This window comes from Cryptomeria japonica, chromosome 5 (assembly GCF_030272615.1).
Source record: "Cryptomeria japonica chromosome 5, Sugi_1.0, whole genome shotgun sequence".
NCBI classification, from domain to species: Eukaryota; Viridiplantae; Streptophyta; class Pinopsida; order Cupressales; family Cupressaceae; genus Cryptomeria; species Cryptomeria japonica.
Window position 1 is genome coordinate 319,618,442 of NC_081409.1, and position 20,991 is coordinate 319,639,432.

Sequence of the window (20,991 nt, forward strand, 5' to 3'; positions counted from 1 at the left end):
TTGGAGCAAAAAGATTTGAATGAGCGGCAAGAAAAATGGGTAAGCAAGATTCAAGCTAACGATTTTGATGTGGAGTATGTAAAAGGAAAGAAAAATGTTGTTGCAGATGCTTTCTCTAGGAAACCTACCCTTTGTTCCCTCACAGAGATCGCAGTTGACTGGAAGACGCAGTTATTGGTTAAGTATTCAAAGGATTCTTTTGCTTGTGATCTTATTGATGGTAAGGTGCAGGATGATAGATATGCAGTGATGGGTGACATTATCTATTTTAAAAACATAATCTATCTTGTACCTGGTTCCAAATTGAAGAAGAAAATATTGGAGGCACTACATGATTCACCTGCGGCAGGTCATCCAGGTTTCTTCAAAACCTATTGCCAAATTTGTGAGAGGTTTACTTGGAAAGGATTGAATTGATGTGCTCCAACATGTTAGAGAATGTCTGACTTGCTAGCAAAACAAGTCAGAACACACATTTCCTGCAGGTTTTCTACAGCCCTTGCCGATTCCTGAGCAGAAATGGGAAGGGATATCAATGTATTTTATCACAGGGCTACCTCGTGTGCAGGGGAAAGATTGTATCTTTGTGGTAGTTGACTGGCTTACTAAATATGCACACTTCCTTGCTGTACCTACCAACTCCTCAGCATTGCAGATTGTGGAATTATTTTTCAGGGAGATCTTCAGATTGCACGGATTGCCCAAAACAATTGTGAGTGATAGAGATAGAAGATTTATGAGTTTGTTTTGGCAAGAATTGTTCAGATTGGTAGGGACTGAATTGACTCCCATCACCAGCTACCATCCTCAAATGGATGGGCAGACAAAAATAGTTAACAAGTGGATTGAAGGCTATTTGTGAAACTATGTTTCGGGGCAGCAACGTGCTTGGATGAGGTGGCTCAATCTTGGTGAGTATTGCTACAATACCACCTATCACACGTCCATTGGCATGTCACCCTTCAGAGCTTTGTATGGATATGAAGCTTTATCATTTATGGATTTAGCATTCGATGACAACAAGGTTCCACGGGCTAAGGAGACTGTGCAGAGTTACCAGGACATTCTCAAAGCACTTAGAGAAAACATACAACATGCTCAAAACCAACAGAAGATATATGCTGACAGGCATCGAGTTGAGTGGTCTTTTGAAGTGGGAGACTTAGTGTTCCTTCGTTTACAGCCATTTAGACAGTCCACATTGAAAATGAGTGGGGCAGAAAAGCTGAAACCACGTTTTCATGGGCCCTACAAGATTCTGAAGAGAATAGGAGAAATTGCATACGAGTTGGAGTTACCTGAGGGCAGCAAAATACACAATGTGTTCCATGTCTCCTGTCTTAAAAAGGTTTTGGGTCAGCATACAGTTGCTTCTCCTGAATTGCTACCTCTAGATGAAGAGGGGAAGTTGGTCTTGGTTCCAGAAGGCATTGCAGATTGGAGAGAGGAAGTTGAGAAACAAAATGGTGTGAGAATATTTGATCAAATGGAAGAATTTGCCACTTGAGGATGCAACTTGGGAAGGAGAAGAGATATTGCAGCATCCTAGCTTGAAATTGCTGGAGGACCAGCCGGGGAGGGAGGACTGTACCCCATCCTTTTGACAGGCAAACGGCAGTCAAACTCTAGCCTCTTAATTCCCTGGGTTAGAGTTAATTAAATTAAGAAGGGAATAATTTATTATTGGCCAAAAGCTATAGTAATGAATAATTATTTTAATTGTTCATTAAGTCATTAAAAGGGGGCCATTTAAGACTTAACATTTAATGTCTAGGCAATGACATCATGGGGGCCATATAATAATTAATGCTATCAATGAAAATCAGGCCTAAGTCGAAGCTGAAGAAGTGTCTAAGAAGAGTTCGATGGTTTTTTTGTGATGATGAAGCCTATAATAAGGTGGATCGATGCAATAAGAAGGGCATTCATGACAAACTTTTTATAATTTTCTCTCTGCAGATTGTGTTCTCTAGCTCAGTACGAAAACCCTGTTCTTCCTAGCCTTGGACGAAAACCTGAGGCGAACTTGACAGTGGAATTAATCTGGCGCTGCATGCAAATCTTCAGTTTGAGGACGATAAGGGTGAACTTAGCCTTCCTCAGCTATCTCGGCTTCAATCGTCACTCCAGGTTTCATCTACAGCGACCTCTCATAGTCTTGAGGCGATGCTGCTGGGTAGTGAAGGCGCAGAAGTTAAGGAAGAATCACTATAAATCAGACAAATTAAATTCTTCCATGCTGTGAGGTATCTCTCTGGTCAACTTTTCCAGAATACGTGGCATGATCAGATTTTCAAGGCATGATCAGAAATCGAGATGCCTGATTGGGATTGTTTTTTAATCAGGTATGTGAAGAATGTATAATTCACTCAAAATTTGAAATAAAAGAGACCAGATTTCGATATCTATTCAAGAGTAATTGAATTGCTTGCAAAGTATTTTTAAGAAAATAAATTCAGACTTGATTCTAAATTTCCTGTGGCTATCTGTTATTGCCCATCGGACCATTTAATATTTGCTAGGTTAAAAGAAAATTAAGAACCCCCTACTTTAAGCAATCAAACTTTAGACTTTTAGATCTCCAAGAGGGTTAGATCATTACAAAAGGTGTCTCTTGCCAAAGGGCATACATGATGAAGAGGTGTGACCTTTCCCTCACATGGAGAGATATTAAGGAAAGGAATCGAAAGCATCCAAGGAATCACCATCGATCAGATCAGATCAGAACTGTTATTAAGTTACAAGCAGTAACATCCTTGTTCTTGGTGGTATGCAAGGGGATGTGCTTAATATGTAGGCTTAATATAATAAGTCTGATAATGTTCTTATGTAGAATTCAATAGTAATATTAATATAGACTGCAATATGTATGACAGTCATACTTAATTTCATATGCATTCATAATACAAGAAAGATTATTATATTATTGGCCTAGTCTTAATTCATCTACTAAGTCCTATGAGGGAAAGGTTGGTGTCTGTAGGGAAGGGTTTCATATGCATTCATAATACAAGAAAGATTATTATATTATTGGCCTAGTCTTAATTCATCTACTAAGTCCTATGAGGGGATAGGTTGGTGTCTGTAGGGAAAAGGCGAGTAAACCCATCACAAGTGATGGTGAGCCCAAGATGGGTAGGGACGTAGTCCTGGGCCTTGAGGGAGCCTCTTTGTGGTTGGTGTCAGCGCCCTATGATAGTAAATCCCCATCCCTCATTAGGATTAGGAAAGAAGCTAAGATAGGACTTAATATAATGAATGTTGAATGTGTTATCAATACTAATTCGTGTAATAGTTTAAGAAATATGAATTGAAGCATAATAATGTATAGTAATGTGTGTTAATTCATTGGGAAACAGGCAGCCTCCTAGTAGGGAACATTAAAGTAACTCTTCTGTACCTTTTAACTAAAGTCTTAACTGGTGATATAGTGATTCTGCTGGTAGCAGAATGACACATTTCTTTTTCTTTTTGTATAAATTATATTCAAATTCAGTTCAAGTATTTTTTTTGAGTTGTCACAAATTTAAAGTTGCTTTTCTAAATAGTACTCACACTAATCTCTTGCCATCCTTTTAGACATTGCAATTTCATTTATGAATCAAATGGCATGGATTATATGACAGGCTCGAGCTCAAAAGAATCGCCGTTTCATGATTTATGTCCATTCAAAGGGCATGATTGTAGATGATGAGTACATCATTCTGGGGTCAGCAAACATTAATCAACGCTCCTTGGATGGGTCAAGAGATACAGAGATTGCTATGGGCGCATATCAACCTCAATATACATGGGCTAAAAAGCGAGATCATCCACATGGTCAGGTAATCGATTTAAATAGAGTTTATTATTTTCGCCATTTGATTTGCCACATTCCCATTTATTATCACATATATATCGACATACTCTAAAGTGCCTTTAGTGTTCCATGTCATAAACTCAAACTGCAACACAGTTTGATGTTTTTGGGAAGTAGAGAACAAATCCCTTTCCCTAGGCATTTGGTCTTTTAAATCGTAGAAAATTCAAATCAGTTTTACTTATCTTTCATGGAGGCAGTTTTGCTTCCTGTTTTTTCCCTCCATGTGTTTTCATGATGGTACACCATTTTGGGTTTCTTTTCGGGAGCCCTTCCTTTGGTACTATGCTATTTATAACATTGTCTCTCTGCCACAGTGAATCACATTAAACAACCTTCCTCATGATTGACACAGATGTGGTCTCATTTTATAGCAGAAGTTTTTTCCAGTTATTGTGTAATAAAAATGTCATCATCACTATTCACGTTTTACTATTGTAGGTATATGGCTATAGAATGTCTCTTTGGGCAGAACACCTTGGAATGATGGAGGATTGCTTTAATTATCCAGAAAGCTTAGAATGCGTGAGGAGAGTCAGGGGTATCTCTGAAAGCTACTGGAAGCAATTCAGTTCTGAGCAGGTGACTGAAATGAAGGGTCATCTCATGAAATACCCGGTGATGGTAGAACCAAGTGGTAAAGTGAAGCCATTGCCTGGAAGTGAGACCTTCCCTGACATTGGAGGAAACATCCTTGGGACACTGGGGACACCAGCCTTTGTCCAAGAAAACCTAACTATTTAATTTTGTTCCTTTTTAACCCAAGTTTGATGTTTTACTTGAGTTATTAAAATTCTTACACCAGACCCCTTCTTACAAAAATGATAATTAGTCCATTACATTGCCATTGTACCTTAGATCCTGGTTATCTGAACATAACACTTCAGCACCTGGATATCTGAATAAATAATTGGCCAGCATTTCAAGAATCGAGTATAAAAAGAAGGCACTTTTGAGATTAGACGCTAAGCTTTTTTTCCAACTCTCATCTTTCTCGTTTCTGTGTACAACCATTCAGTGTCAACTTCCTACTTATGATTAACCAACGCAAGGTTTTGAAATCAATCTACGTTTATTGAAATTTATAGCTCCTACCCATCTCTTTTCATTGATAGGTTTTGGAATCCATTTGCATTGGAACAATAAGAACCATTTTATTGTTGGGTATATCTCAAGGTGAAGTACTGCCCAACTTGATCTACCTGTGTCTGTACATCATATTTATGAATCATTCTTAGATGTTGTATTTGATAGGTAGTTTATAATTTGGAACCCTACTTCTGAGGTTATTGTGAGACATGGATACCACTTACTTGATAGTCCTGTCTTTTATTGAAACGTTCATTGTCCTAGATGCTTAACTGCATTTAGCAACTGAGGCACCTTTCCAGATTCAACATTAAAAAACCATAGAAAAACAGTATACAAAGACTAAATATAATGCTAGATCAAATCAACACTACTGATAATGCAACTAATATCACATTGAATCATGTATTATGCAAAATTAGTGTAAAGCAAACAAGAAATAGCCAGAATTCTTAGATCAATTAACATGACTGCATTTATAAATCAGGGGTTTCAAAATTACTGTGGAAATTATGTAGAGTTAGACTATTGTAGGAGAGAGAATACAACATCAATTGACAATAAAAAAATTACTCCAAGCGAGGGCACGCAAGAATAAGCGACATGATGTTGTATTGGCGCCATTATAAAAGGAATTACTAGTAAATGGAATGAGATCAAACAACGATCTAAGCATGTGTATATGAGACTGAAAAGACTCTAAATAGATTCCAGAATGTACGATTTATGTGGGGCCATTTGAATCCAAATAAGAATCTCTTAGGACCAAGTCAACATTATGTACACCGATACTCTCTAAGGTTGACCATCAATCTATTGTTGTTACCTTACTTTGAACCATCTTACCATGATGGAAGCCCTTCAAGTCTAACGTGGGTATAAAGCTTAAGGAATACAGCCTCAGGAAGATTCTTTGTGAAGATATCTGCTAGTTGTCTAGTGGAGAAAACACATTCAAGATCCATTTGACCATCTTCAAACAATTTTTTTGATATAGTGTATATGAATTTCAATGTGTTTCATTCATTGATTATGAATTGAAATGCAAATCAAGATTGTCTCTATAAATAATGGTAACCAACGTTTGAGGAAAATCTAAGTTGTCAAAGAAGTGTTTTGAGCCATGTGTTGACAAGTTACTTCCTTTGCACTATAGTATTTAGCTTTAGCATTAGAAAAGGATAATAGAAGCAAGCTTCTTTTATTTTGACAATTGGGGTTAAAACTTATAGAAAATAAATTGACTTTCATTTCAAATGAGCTAAACGAAGAAAGTGGGTCAATCTTATTAGTCAAAATAAATTGGATTTAAATTACTTGTGCAAATATAAAAAATATGTGAAACGAAATTCTTAAATTAGATCAATTTTTTATTTCAAATTATTTAGACATAATTTGTGGAGATATAAAAATTATGTAAAATTAATTTAATCATATACAAATTATGTTGGGCTTAAATTACATGTGTAGCATAAAATATATGAAGTTAAATTAATTCATTTCACAAAAATGTAAATTAATTAAAAAAAATGAACCATTCATATTTTCTCAAATAAATTATATTTAAATTACTTGCACAAATTAACAAACTGTTTTCTTTTTATTTGAAAAAAAATGAACCATCGATTTTTTCTCAAATAAACTATATTTAAAATAGTTGCATAGATAAACAAATAATGTGTAATTACATTAATTCATAGAAATATTATTGAACTTGTTCAAAATAGATTAGATCAATATTTTTTTTTTTTAAATAGACAAGATTTAGATTATTGGTGCATATATAAATTTTATGTGAAATTAATTTTATTTGTCTCAAATAAATTAGATCTATTTAAAATAAAAGGAACTAATGTTTTTGATTAAAAAAGCAGCGTTAACTAGGGTGCTGACCTTTTACATAGCCAAAGACTATCCAAAAAGCAATTAACCACAACCAACAAGGGTAATCCCCAAGTACAAAAAACAAGGGAGTAAGTCTCGAACCACACAAGGTCAGACGAATTTTTTTGTCTAACCATAAACAACTAAGACCCAACTCAAGGAGGGGAAGCATCCAAGCCTTGGCAAAGAGGGGTTTTGGGGGGCAAGGAAGACTTCGCCTTCCACTTGCGACAAACAACCATCCAAGCGATATTGGCACTAGGATCATCAAGGGAATGATTAGGCGATAAGGATTTCACACGGACATCATCAGTAGTTCCAACAGTATGTTGCTACAAGACAACAACCGACTGTTGCAGAATTACAGGGAGCTGAAGCAGGACAACAAGTTGTTGCGAAGGAGAAACCACAGGGGTAGATACAGTAGGTAGTTGCAGGTTAGAAGCGACAAAGGTTGAAACCACCAGAGTAGGTGGAGCCATAACCGTGGAATCAATAGCAACATCGACAGTGGTAAGAGACACCTCATCATCTTGAGATGAGCCATCTGAATCAAAATCAGCAACATGGATGGTCAAGTGATCAACAATAGCATCCTTCCACCAAGTAGCAACTCCTTTGTGGCATGGAATAGAGCAGTCTGAAGCAAGGTGACCTGTAGAGAGGCATTTGCGACAAGGAAAGGGGAGGCCCTCAAAGTCCAATGGTTGAGTCCAAGGCCAAATGTTATTATTTCAAATAATTTGAATTTATTGCTAGGTCAAAAAACATTATTATTAAAAATAACTCAACATTTAAAAGATATGATTATTTATAACACATTGAATCATTTTTTTTTTGATGAGTAATATATGATTTTTGTTAATTGGAAAATAAGGATTACATTTAAAACTATGAAATTTAGCTGTCCAATATCTGTCTACTCTAAAATAGTGACAACCCAAAACACCCACCACCTTCCCAAGCCCATTATACCCTATATTTTTCAGAGTACAAAATTTTATAAATTACATTCGCCATTAATAGAGATCATAAACCAAAATGGTCACCCGAAACTATAACATTATATATGCTAACACTACCAAGCCCCTATTCATATATAGACATGGAAATATCAAAATTTACCTACGATACAAAATTGTGGGCAAATTCACACACCAAAAACTCCACTACGAAATAGTGTACACCTGGCTCCCTACTGCTTCGACTTCCCTGGTCCATTGTCCTAGTAGTCTTCCGATTTGAAGCTTGAGCCTTCACCACCTTGTCTCCTTTTCTCCTCCCTATGTCATTGTCGCTTAATCTCCTTTCGAACAAATTCTTTCAAACCTTCCCAACCGATTAAGGTCTCCTCTCACCGTTACTCTTTGTTCATCCCATCCTTCCAAAGAATGAAGGGCTTGAAATCATCACTCTTCTCTAGTAGGGATGCCCTCACTTGCATTCCTTTGCAGACCCTTCCTTGGAACAACCTTTTCCAACAAATATTTCAATCCGAAGAGATAAGTCTTTGGAATACAAGCCCGAAACACCCCATTCAACCTCCACCTTGGTGCCCAATTGCAAACCCCAGGCTGCCATCATAGACACAACATCAACTTTGGTTCAAAACCTAAATTCTGATTTCATAGTCTTTTCCTAGTAGTAAATCCAAAATTTGGATGAAAATGGGCTCCTCATGCATAAAAAATTCACTTAGATGCTTCTCAGATATCTTGCCCAAAAAGGCTCGCTATTATTTAGACGATGAGAGTGTGAAATTAGCTTCCATGATCACCCTCCTACAATAGTTTGCCAACTTTTAAATACCCTCATTTTCACACTTTCCCAGCTCGCTTTGGAAAGGGAAAATAACCCAAAGCGTCCCTTTATCACACACCACCCATCCTGGCCACTCACAACCATAATTCCCACACAAACGTTGGCGTACTATCCTCCCCATGCAAGAACTCAGTTCCTTGGAAATCCTCCCAAATCTCCCTCCCTTGCATTACATTTAATGATGTGCCTACTTCAGACAGCATGTCTGCCACTTTATTGCACTCTTGCAAAATGTGAGATATTTGAAAGTTCTCAAATTCATAATTCTTTTATTAATATTTTTATAAATTTATTCAATTTCCATGATGACGCTTTTCTTTTGATGAGGGTGTTAACAATAATCAACGAGTCCCCTTCAAGGTGCAACTTCGAAACATTCAGTCTTTTAAGAGTCCGAACACTCCACAATGTTGTTTGGATCTCAGCTTCATTATTAGTCCCTTTTAGAAGCCATCTCATGCCAAGGGCAAGTATATCGCCCTTCTAATTGCGAGCTACATATCTAGCTCCTAATGGGCCTGGATTCCTTTTTGATACACCATCTTTGTCTATCCCTGATCCATTTTTTGGTGCTCCACTTTGAATTTGTCCCAACCACTTAGATCAACCCAAGAGAACCCATTAACACACTTTGAATTTGTCCCAACCACTTGGATCAACCCAAGAGAACCCATTAACACACTTTGAATTTGTCCCAACCACTTGGATCAACCCAAGAGAACCCATTAACAGACACATTGAACTAATTCTATTATTTTAAAAAAAAATTCTAATTAATTTTTTATAAACACTTCAAAATATTTTTTTTAAAGAGAGTTCTATTGGAAACCATAAATCTATTATAATTTTAAAAGTAATTTAAAAAAATTCCATCAAAGTTAAAAACACCAACGTTGAACCTTTGTTTGCCTAAACGCTCACAAAATTTAACACTTCTTTAATCTTCACTCAATTTTATTGAAAGAATTTCAAGGACACCAATTGCTATTGCAAATAAAAATGTTTTACCTTCCAAAACATGGACATCTAATAATTGGAGGACTAAGACAATTCTATTTAGAAGATCTCATTATAATTGAACAATCATACCATCAACCCAATGTCTATGCGGATGAGTTCTTCATGAATGCTTAAAATAATTTTATAGATGCTTAAAAAAATAATCTCTTTCCCAATGTAATGTCTTTGTTCTTAGAAAAGTAAATAGGCTCTTTTCCAATGCAATGCCCTCGTTCTTAAAATTAACAAATAAATAAAAATGTATTTATATGTAGACAAATACATATTACAATTTAATTTGTTAATAATTATGTTGACTTTCTTATAATTTTATTTGACAATTTTATTGAGAACCTCCAAAATATATATGAATGATCACAAGAAGTTTCTAGATATGATCGCATACATCTAATGATACAAACAATTCTTTGTAATTTTATCACATTAGTGCATGTAATAATTTTATAATAATTTTTTTATATATGTAATAAAGCTTGCTTAGTATCTTCTTCCAAAAGCAAAAGTTTCAATATTTTGTTATTTTGTGTTATAAAAGTACACCACCATAATATTATGTCATTTAACCATTTTCAAGACAACTTTCAGATGAAAATTAGTATTTTGGTATTTTTATTAAATATTTCTAACAATAATCAATATATTAGAAATGCAAAGAAAAAAGCTGAAGATGAAATTATATTTGAAGAAAGTTATTTTACAGTAATTAGTTTTTTTTTTTTTTTTTCTTTTCTTTATTTTGATTGTATATATAAATATTTGAAGTAATAACAAGAAGTCATATGCAAAAGAACCTTTAAATATTGTATCCTCAAGATCTTCAAATTTTTCACAAAAGATATAATAATTGATATATCAAATAAAAATAAAATTTAAATACATAAAATCCATAAATTAAAGCAATAGTTGTAACTGTTTGTCTTTAATTGTTAACCAAATTCAATTGTGAGTGAAAGATTTTAAGGATTTCTTTAAAATTTCATTGACATATTCATGAAAATGGTATGTATGAAAATAATATAGCATACCCTCTATTTAATACATGCTTGTTCCATTGAACTTGTATTTTGTTCAGCTTTTTTGTAACTAATAAATAATAAGTCATTTAAATCAAACTTTTTTGTTATTTTTTTTGTTATCATTGATTCTATTGAATAGCCTATAAGAAGGAAAATAGTCAATATAATTCTTGTAAAGGAGAGCCTACCATGTCCACCATGCTACAACATTAATAAGCTGATATTAAACAAACACATGTTGTGCTTAATATTTTATATATTTATTTTAATAACAAATAATTGTAAATTTAGTTCACACTTTCAAGAAAATAATCTTACCTTGTGATTTCATTCCTTATTATATAGCATAACTAAATTTATTTGAAGGCAATTAAATTTATGAAAAAATATATTGAAACAATAAATTAGAAGTTATGATTGAAAAAACTCATAAACAAGAAGCAACTAAAATAGTAGAAAAATTTCAATCACTTGTTCACACAATACTACCTCATAGATTTTTTTATTAAAAATAATATTATTACAATTATCTTATAATTGTGTTTTAAGACATTTTAGATTTCTAACTTGAATCAAATGTAGAAGGAGACATTCAACTAACCAACTTTAATCTAGATTTGGAAAGGGAAACTTAATAGCAATAATCTAGTTCATATTGTCCTCTTAGCATACATTTTTGTATCAAATAATAAATATGAAGGTATCCTTTATTAATGAATTCTTGAACAATGACTTTCCATTTGCATGCCAAACTAGTTCATTTAGATTCACATTGCATTGTAATTGGCACTAAATGAACTTATAAGATGTATTATATTCTTTGAAAAAATTAATTCGCCTTCCAACTCCCTTGTGTTTTCTCCAAGTTGGCTCTTCCTTCAACTTAATTTGGATTATTTGTCTTTTAATTTGATGAATCTCCACTTCCATCCCTCTAAGATCCCCTTTTGAGATTTGATGGAAACATTTAGTATTGGTAGAGGTCCATTTCACATTTCATAAAAGAAATGCAAGGCCAAAGTTCCCTTATTTGGTTTGTGTAAGGTGTACACCACCTTTTTCCTAACATTCTCCCACTTGTTGTATACATTGCATAAGGGTCAAATGATAAAATACATCATCAAAGCCATTCATGACACCACATAAATCTCCAACATTCTCTCATGCTCTATTAAGATACATATAATAACATCCAATGTAACCACCATCTTAGGAAAAAACTCCTCATCCTCCAACATGTACCACTAATGAAATAAAAAGAACAAGCCAAGGTGAATATGCACCAATCCAAAGAACACAAGCATCAAATCTAAATGATAACAAAGGCTCCAAGATGCTAACAAATAAAAAAACCCACATGAAAAAAAATAGAAACCACAATAAATGATGAATACATCCAATCATTTATAGCTACCAAGGTATCCAAAACCATCAATAGAATTCATGCTAACAACATATCCAACCCATAAAATGCAATCATAAGCTTCTTGTATAAAACTTTTCAATGAAGAACATAGAAATCTAAGAACTCCCATTGCATGGATAAGTCAAAATAAATAGATGAGGCTAGCGAGTTTACCAATAAAAAATTATACCAAAGTGAGGCTCATAATCAAATCATGCAATAACAAAGAAAAATCATAATGATCAACACATTTCAAAAAACAATTTCATGCTTCCTTATAATAAGTCATAATAATTCTCCCAAGTCCACCACACCAAACCATGAAAACATGAACCTCCAAGAAGAAATCATAGAATAAAAGATAAAAAATATATAATCATCACTTAACATTTCCTTCTACCAACACCTCAAAGTGTTAAGTTATTGCAAGTTAGGTCTACTTCACGACCCCAACTAAAAAACCATAATGACAACCAACCATTAAATCTCATAGATCAAACAAAGCATATGTATCTCATATAATTGACATGGATTTAAGCATGTTGATTTGTGATGAAGGTGATAGTGAAGGTGGAGGCAATTTACACATCTAAGGTGAAAACCCTAGCAATAACAACTCCTTATATCGGTGTTTGTAAGGGTGCTTCTTATCGTGATGGTGTCAACGATGGTAGCTCAAATGAGGAGGATGACGATGGAGGCTTCTCAGATGAGGTCATTATGGTTGTTTGGAAGAATGGTTGGGAGGATGAATTTCTCCTCAATGTTTTGCAAGTCTCATATTAAAGCTCTTAGAGTATGGAGCAAGAGAAGTGCTTTCAAAGTTGTTGTTGTTGATAGTTGTCTTAGACATTGATGTTGAGGTTCTCTCTTGGGTTCACGTTGATCAAGATGAGCTACTTCTTGATCTATTACTTGAGGATTGTTTGTTGGTTCTCTCCTACTCTATGGGTTCTAAGCTCTCCCTAAAGGATAAGGAGCATGCTTGCTGCTCCAATTTTGGGATTCATAAGGTGTTCCTCCCCTAGGAAGTGGCCACTATTTCCCCCTTGTTTGCCTTGGCTTGCAATGGATAAGGGCTCTTAGATGGTGGTTGTCTTGATAGTGGGATGTTGTCTTCTCCCCCTCCTCTAGAAGAGTTTTTGGAGAGCTCTGACTTCTCCTCACCTCTTGGTGTTGGGTTGCCTTTGAGTGGGGGTTGTTGCTCTAGAGGGTGATTTACCCTAGTTCTACTTTTGCCTTGTCATTGCAATAGGATGTTGTTGCCTCTTAGTTTGTTGAGTGTTTTAAGGATTTTGTGGTTGATCCTAAGATTCCTAATATGGAGATTGTTCTTGGAGTGGCTATTTCTTATTCATACTAGGATGCCCTTGTTGGCTCTTGCCTCTCAATTCATATTCTAGATACCATGACTAAAAAAGCTATTGCCTCTATGGAGAATTCTCTTATTGGGAGATTCTCAACCTTATCCAAACATTGACTCTATTCATAGATGGGGTTCAGAGAGATGGATTGTTACTAGTCAACTTTCTAGTTGTTGTTATTGCAATGCGTTCTTCCTTTTCTCCTTCCAATCCCTTGAGAGGAGAAAGGGTGTTATGCGTGGTGGACTTTTTTTTTTTTTGGAAAATTTCTCTTGTTTTGAAGAGATGACCTATTGTATTTGATGCATCCAAGGTAAAAATCAATTGTGTGCTTATTTGGGTAAGGCTTTATACTCTTCCTTTGGAATATTTGCATGAAGAGATCTTTAGAGGTATTGTCAATGGTATTAGTTCTTTTATATCCATAGATAGAGTCACAAAGGGCATGAAATATTTGGTTTCTACTAGATTTTGTGTCTGTGTGGAGATTGACAAGCATCTTCCAAACACTCTTAAGATTATTTGCAAGTTGGTTGTTTGGTAGCATATTATTCTCTTTGAGTATTCTTCTTTGGTATAGTCTCCATTACCATACAATTGGCCATTTTCCCACTCTTGCTAGGTTTCCAAAAAAACCCTCCTTGCTTTGGGGAAGACTTGTTTTAAGGGGATTTATGTGGGCCTCTCTAGTGTAAGCCTTGCTAAAATTACAAAGGGGTCCCTCTCGGGGACAAGCAAGATGTTGTGTCCCCTATGATTCATGTTTCCTATATGACCCATGGTAAGGGTTGGCTTCTTGAATATTTTGTTGAGGTCTTGAGGGGAGAACCCTCCAAGGATACAAATATGGATAAGATTGATTGTTTGACATTTGAGATCTCCTTGGCCAGGCTCAACTTTAAACCCCCTTGACTGGTGTGATTGTTTGTGTTGTTGTTTAGATGGTGTTCAACTGGTTGGTATTATTGGGACCTCTATTCCTTTTTGGTCTTGTTATTGGTTGTTGTAGCCTCTTTGGTGGCTTGTTATTGACTTTTGGACTATTGTTGTTCAACTTTGTTTATCCTATATTGTAGCATTTTGTAAAGGATTTTGGGCATCCTTCAAAATTTGTTTGTTGACCATAGTGGGCTTTTGGTTTTCTATCACTTATAATGTTTATCTTTTTGGATAAATTATTGTAAAATATTTTTGTTGTCATTTCTCATGTTTATCTTAATGGATAGCTTATTGTAAAGAGTTTTGAAGGCCCTTCAAAACATGTTTTTCCCCTCTAAATAAAAACATGGATGCAAGACAAGTTCTAACCAAGGAATATCAAACTCAAATCCATTCCCAAACTAGGAAATCAACCCAATAACATCTCTTAAAATTCCTCATAATGCCATCATAAAACAAACTCAATTGCATGAGGAGATAATTATGCCAAACAACCTCTAAATGAATCCTCCAAAAGTAACAAGTATAAATCAAGATCTATATCCATGAGAAGGAAAACTATAAAACATATTGCATCTAAAAACGAGATGGGAAAACCCGTCAGATGATTTTCCACAAAGTAAACCAAGAGAGGGAAATTAGATTGGTCCTCTAGAATACACCAAGTCACATTGAATCTTGCTAAGAATAATCTCCTATATGGGTCTATCATGAACTCATGTCTAAATCTAAGTGAAGGATCATTGGAATTCCTATTGAAACCTCATTAAGAGTAATTGTCTCAAAAAATGTCTCTAAACTCAGGAGATATCTAGCCCCACCCAAGCCTCCAAGTATGCATGAGCACCTACAACTGATCAAAACATGCTAATATCCAAATGCAACACCGCACTCTCATCAAGACCCGAAGAAACTGACCATTGTACTCAATACTAAGAAACTATCTAGATAACTATCAAAGCTCCAACTATAGAATTAAGAACACATAATGACCAACATCTCCTCCTATGATTTTTTAGGTGGTCATATGCTCAACATTTCCTACTCCCAAGAGCACCACTATCATTTCACTACTCTGTTTTGTAAACAAGATTCTATCACGGAACAACATTGAACCATCCTCTCAACCAAGGATCACTTGTGAAAATTGATGTCATAAACTAACACCTCACCAAAGATTCCAAGAGTCCTCCATGGGTAACCAAGATGTCAAAATCTCCAATTGCATGAATATAACTATCTTCTAAACGAAGATCTCTCATGATCTACAAGCATTCAATCACAATAATAGAAATTCTAGCGAATAAAGTAGAACTAAGATCTCCAATCCAAGAAGCTAAACCACCACCAAAATATCACTATCAAAATTTCCCACTAAATTTTGTAATTAAGTTTTTGATTAAGGAAAAACAAGTTTTTAAGGGACCAGAAACCCTATACAAGACAGGTTTTAGAAGGACCTGCAACCCAAACCGAAAGATAAACTTGAAAGCCCACTCAAAGAAACATAACACAAAAGAGACTCGGCACAACCAATCAAAAGAAGGGGAACAACATTAGAAAGACCCCCACCAAAAACCAGCGGGCTGCAAAAAACCAGTAGCCCCAACCCAACCAGGAAGGATCAAGAATTTGTCCTACCCTTGTGGGATCGAAGGGTCATATCAAAAGAGGACTGGGACAATTTAGATTTTTTACTTTTAACAGTAATCCATCCCTCCTCAACCCTAGCAGCAACCTTTTGCCAAGAGGATGGGTCCAGAATAGAGGACCTCCCATCATCAGGAGGAACAAAGCCAACATCGAGAGAGGCAGGGACAACATAAATAGGAGAATCAGACAAAGATCCAGCAACAATCTGGGAGGCGGGAGGGTCATCCATCAAGGAAGAAGATCCAACATTTTTCAAACGATCAGTCGAGATGCCATTACAAGCATCCACACACTCCTGAGGCAAGGCAACACCAGAAATAGAGGCGGCAACCAGAGGCGCAATACCATCGGCCTGAGGAACCTGTGCCACCACCTAGGAGAAGCTTTTCTTTTTAACAAAATAGTGTTCAAAGGAGGCTCCCTTCCACTAAGAAGTAGATCTATTTTTCTTTTTATCTGTTTCACACCGTGCAGCAACATGTCCAGTCTGGAAGCACTTTCGACATCTAAAGGGGATACCCTCAAAGTTGAGCGGTTGGATCCAAGATCCCAAGGAAGATTCAATCTCTAACTCGGCTGGAAGCCCTTTAGAAACATCAATGTTAACCAAAATCCGAGCATAAGTAGAATGATAAATTTGGAAAGAATCCTTATCAATCATTAGGAATTCGCCTAAAGCATCCCCCATTTCCTCTAGCAGAGAGCCCGTCCATAGATGAAGGGGAAGGTTAGGGAGCCTAACCCAAATAGGAATCTCATTAAATGAATTAGTAGATGGGTTAAAACCCGAGAACCAAGGTTTAACCATCAAAACAAATTTGTCCTCCCAGTTGAAAGGATTAAGTTATCTATGACATGATAAACAAGATTCTATTAGTCCAGAAATCTAATTATCCAAGCTCTCTAATCATGCATCCTCTCACCCCAATGCAAACCACCAATGCACAAATGACCACAAACAAGGTGAACTAATTGAATCTACATCAATACTAAAAAGACTTATGGATATAGATAGTCCACATCTAAGGCATCCTATTGCAGTCAATAGGTGTGCAACCCTTTAAAAAAAAAATAACTCAAAAAATACAAACGAATGCAACATGTAAACTCACCATTACATTAGTAAATTGCAAATTGATATAACAAAGAAGATATTAGTAGTTAAACATTAGATCAAATTCGATATCTCATTTTACAAATAAATTCACAATTAAGAAACCATAGTCAAGGACCAACCAAACATCTAGGAGAAAATAATAACCCACAATCACTAAACCAGACCACTACCTACAACCATGAATCAATCAATACCATGACTTGTTAGTTACATACATAATCATGTCATGCCCGTGCTAAATCATACATGAATACCTGTGACACCATAATGATAACCATCTCTATATCTATAATAAACTCTCAGGGCAAGTGCAAGGTAATGAGTCACAAATTCGCGGAAGTCCGCGCATTGAAAAATGCGCTCTTATAAACGGGGGCCCGTTTGTGCTTCGGGCTCCCGAGCCAAAAGGTAACGGGGGCCCGTTTTGTTTAAAAACGGGCCCCCGTTTTGTTATAAAACGGGGGCCCGCTTTTAAACAAAACGGGGGCCCGTTTTTTAGAAACGGGGGCCCGTTTTTAGAAACGGGGGCCCGTTTTAAAAACGGGCCCCCGTTTCTAAAAAACGGGCCCCCGTTTTGTTTAAAAGCGGGCCCCCATTTCTAAATGGCATTTTTCCTTTTTTTCCACAATCCGCCCTTGTTTGAAAACGGGGGCCCGTTTTGTGGAAGTTGATTCCACAACCGGCCACTTGGCTTGGGATTAGGCCCGGTATAGGCCTGGGATGGCCACACCTGAGACATGGACCTTCAAATTCAAATCTCCATGAATGAAAGCACAAATATGAACTTCAGAAATAGTTTACGCGCCTCTAATTAGAGAATTTTTATACGAAATTAAAACCCATTTCAGATTATACTGTCTAGATTCTAAATATGTAAATTTATTTAAAAATTGATTATTTTAACTATTTTTCATTTAATTTATACTAAATCGGGTCCATAAATTTGAAATATTAACTAATTTTGTTAATTTAATTACTTTTTTATTTTAAAGAATTTTGGAAAAAAAATTATATGTCATCAATCTACACAAAATTCTTTTGTATTTAAAAAAAAAAAAAATCAAAAAATGTTAAGTTTACATCAAATTATGTGGGTCGTACACGTCAAATTTTTAAAAAGATAATTACGGCCATTAAAAAATTAATTAAAAAAAAAATATTAAAAAAAAAAATACAAAAAAATATGCTCATCAATCTTCAGTGTGTTACAAACCATTTCCCAAAACGGTTTGAGAAAATAATTTTAATTGTGTCAAAAAGTGTGGGTCGTACACATGCATGGTGTGGTCCTGAAACAGGCATTTTTAAAACATAGTTTTCAGAACTCCATTTAAAAAGTTATTTTTTATTATGTGGGTATTAAAATAAATTATATATTTGGAAACTAAACTCAGAGGGCTATCTTTTATATTACTGACTTTTTCCAAGATTCAATCTCTAAGTGTTTCAAAATTTAAGCTCAAATGAGACAAAATCTGAAAATCAGGGAAAACACTTCCACTTTTTGGCCAAAAAGTGGACTCATCTTCTTGCACTGACCCCTCACTAGACTAAGGATTCTCACATGTGTATCAACCATGTCCTAAAACCAAAAAACAACCTATTTAGTTATCTCCTCTATGCCCAAACTTAAAAACATTTATAAATCTATATCAAGAAGCACCAAATCTTATAACCACTTATACCATCATATTTGTCTCATAAAAAAAAGGCATTCCCACAACCTTTCACCAACAATATTTTTTATATGTTCACACTATCACACCTTGAATCTCAAGACCCTATAAGTGCTTCAACAAATGCAATCCTCTATTTGCTAATCTAAGTGGAAAAACACATAATCCACTATGTAGTACACTATAAATTTTCTTCATCACCTATTAAAAATAAAACATGTAAATTTATATGCAAAAGGTATGACTTGCTAATTGTTCTAGAACAATAACAACTTCAAGCACCAAAATTTGACACAATCAGTAAAATATTATGACTAAACCTTTAACATACATAGTTTTGAAAGATATATTTTTGATAGCTATAAGAAGTTAAAAAATGATACCATTTGTAAAAGTAATTTCCTTAAAAATTGATCTACTAGGCCTCAAAATTGAGTTATGGTGTTTTTTGGGTTGCCTATGGGTGACATCACTAATATGAGGGTGGTGTGCTTGTGAGGTTTTGGTGATGGACATGATGTACATTTTTAAATTCATTTTAATTTTTTGGTTTTCAAATTTATTGGGCGTGGACTTGGCATGCTTGTAAAGTTAAGATTAGTGTTTAATTTTTAAATGTTTCTCACGAGGATGGGCATTGGCCGTACTTGATTGAGGACAATGGTCTTGTAGGGGATAATAGCCTTTGTCAATGCTAGCTAATAATGGCTTTCTTGTGGCTACCATGGGGTACGTGGATCCACAAACCCTCAACTTAAATAAAAAATTTAATGATATTTTTGCAAGTTTTAATAATTTTTTTATGAATACCTTCTTTAGATGGTTGTACAGCCACAAATACGGGGTATTTTTTCTACTTGAAGGTTTGATGGCCATAATCGGTCAAATTTTACATTAATCTTCATCTCATAGGTCTCTTGCATCTAATGGTTAGGGTCTATTATGTTTCAAGGGCAACTTGTAAAACTTTCTTCATAAAACCCTCAAAATGATACCCAAAAAAATCCCCTTCCATCAAATATTTCTTAAATTCCATAGCTATAAAATAACCATAACCTACAAATATCAAACCCCAAATCTACTACTCTCACAACCTGCACAAATATCTTATACCTTAAAACATCTACACTCTCTAGTATTATTATTAGTATTAGTATTGGATTCCTAATTTGGATAGCTAGACTAGTGAATCTTATTTTGCACCATAAATATAACATTTGTACCCTAATATATCATAGATATATTTTAATCTCACCCACGAAAATAGAGGCATAGAAAAAGTTAATGGGAAAATGGACACGGGAAGATGAGAAAAAGACAAGCATTTTGCACTTTACCAACTGAAATCTTATGAATACAACAAATTCAAAATAGATCTACACGAAAAGGAGGAGAAAATTAGTGTTTGATTGTATACATTTATGATCACGACTACATAACTTTGCCATGTCAAGAAGAAAAAGTTAAAGTGGCATAAGAATGGGAATAAAGAAAAGAATTACAGTGGGCATGAAGAAAAGAACGAAGAAAAGAATAACAGTGGGGCACGACATGAAGAAAACAATAGAATTTTAGAAAAATAATATAAATAAAATTTCATAGATTGAGTAAATAACTCTAATTAAATTCAAAAGAGATCTATACCAAAAGGAGGAGAAAATCAGTGTCTGATTGTATTAATAGATGATCATGACTATATAACTTTGTCATGCCGACCAGTCTTAAACCACACACTAAGCAACATATTAAGCTTAGAGAATGTCAGTCAATTCTGAATATTTAACACTTTTAAACTCCAAAAGTCAAAGCTTATTGTGTGTGATTTAAACCATATCTATACCATAACAACATTAAAAAAAAGAGAAAAATGACATGAGAATAGGCAGGAAGGAAAGAATTACAGTGTACACAAGAAAATAATAACAATGGGTGTGAACAAAAGTATTACAGTGGACACAAGAAAAGAATGAAGAAAAGAATAACAGTGGGGCACAAAGAAAACAATAAAAGCAGGCACCTTTGCCTTCCAAGTTAAGTTAGCGTGACTGAATAAAAGTTACTTTACGAAAAGTGGGCACGTCTGTCATTTGCAATATATAAGTAGATCCAGCACGTCAATGTGTAATTGATCTGGGTTGAAAAATTTCT

General features: G+C 35.0%; 1 protein-coding gene across 2 annotated transcripts in view; it reads left to right on the forward strand.

The window, feature by feature from the left end:
- LOC131062593 (phospholipase D gamma 1) overlaps positions 1 to 4,820 on the forward strand; it is a 63,991-nt gene extending 59,171 nt beyond the window's left edge. For both annotated transcript variants that reach the window (XM_057996292.2, XM_057996284.2), the window contains 2 exons: positions 3,627 to 3,824; positions 4,301 to 4,820. In XM_057996292.2, coding sequence (XP_057852275.2) covers positions 3,627 to 3,824; positions 4,301 to 4,603 — 501 coding nt within the window. In that variant the 3' untranslated portion in view covers positions 4,604 to 4,820. The remainder of the gene's footprint in view (positions 1 to 3,626; positions 3,825 to 4,300) is intronic.
- Positions 4,821 to 20,991: the final 16,171 nt, after the last annotated feature.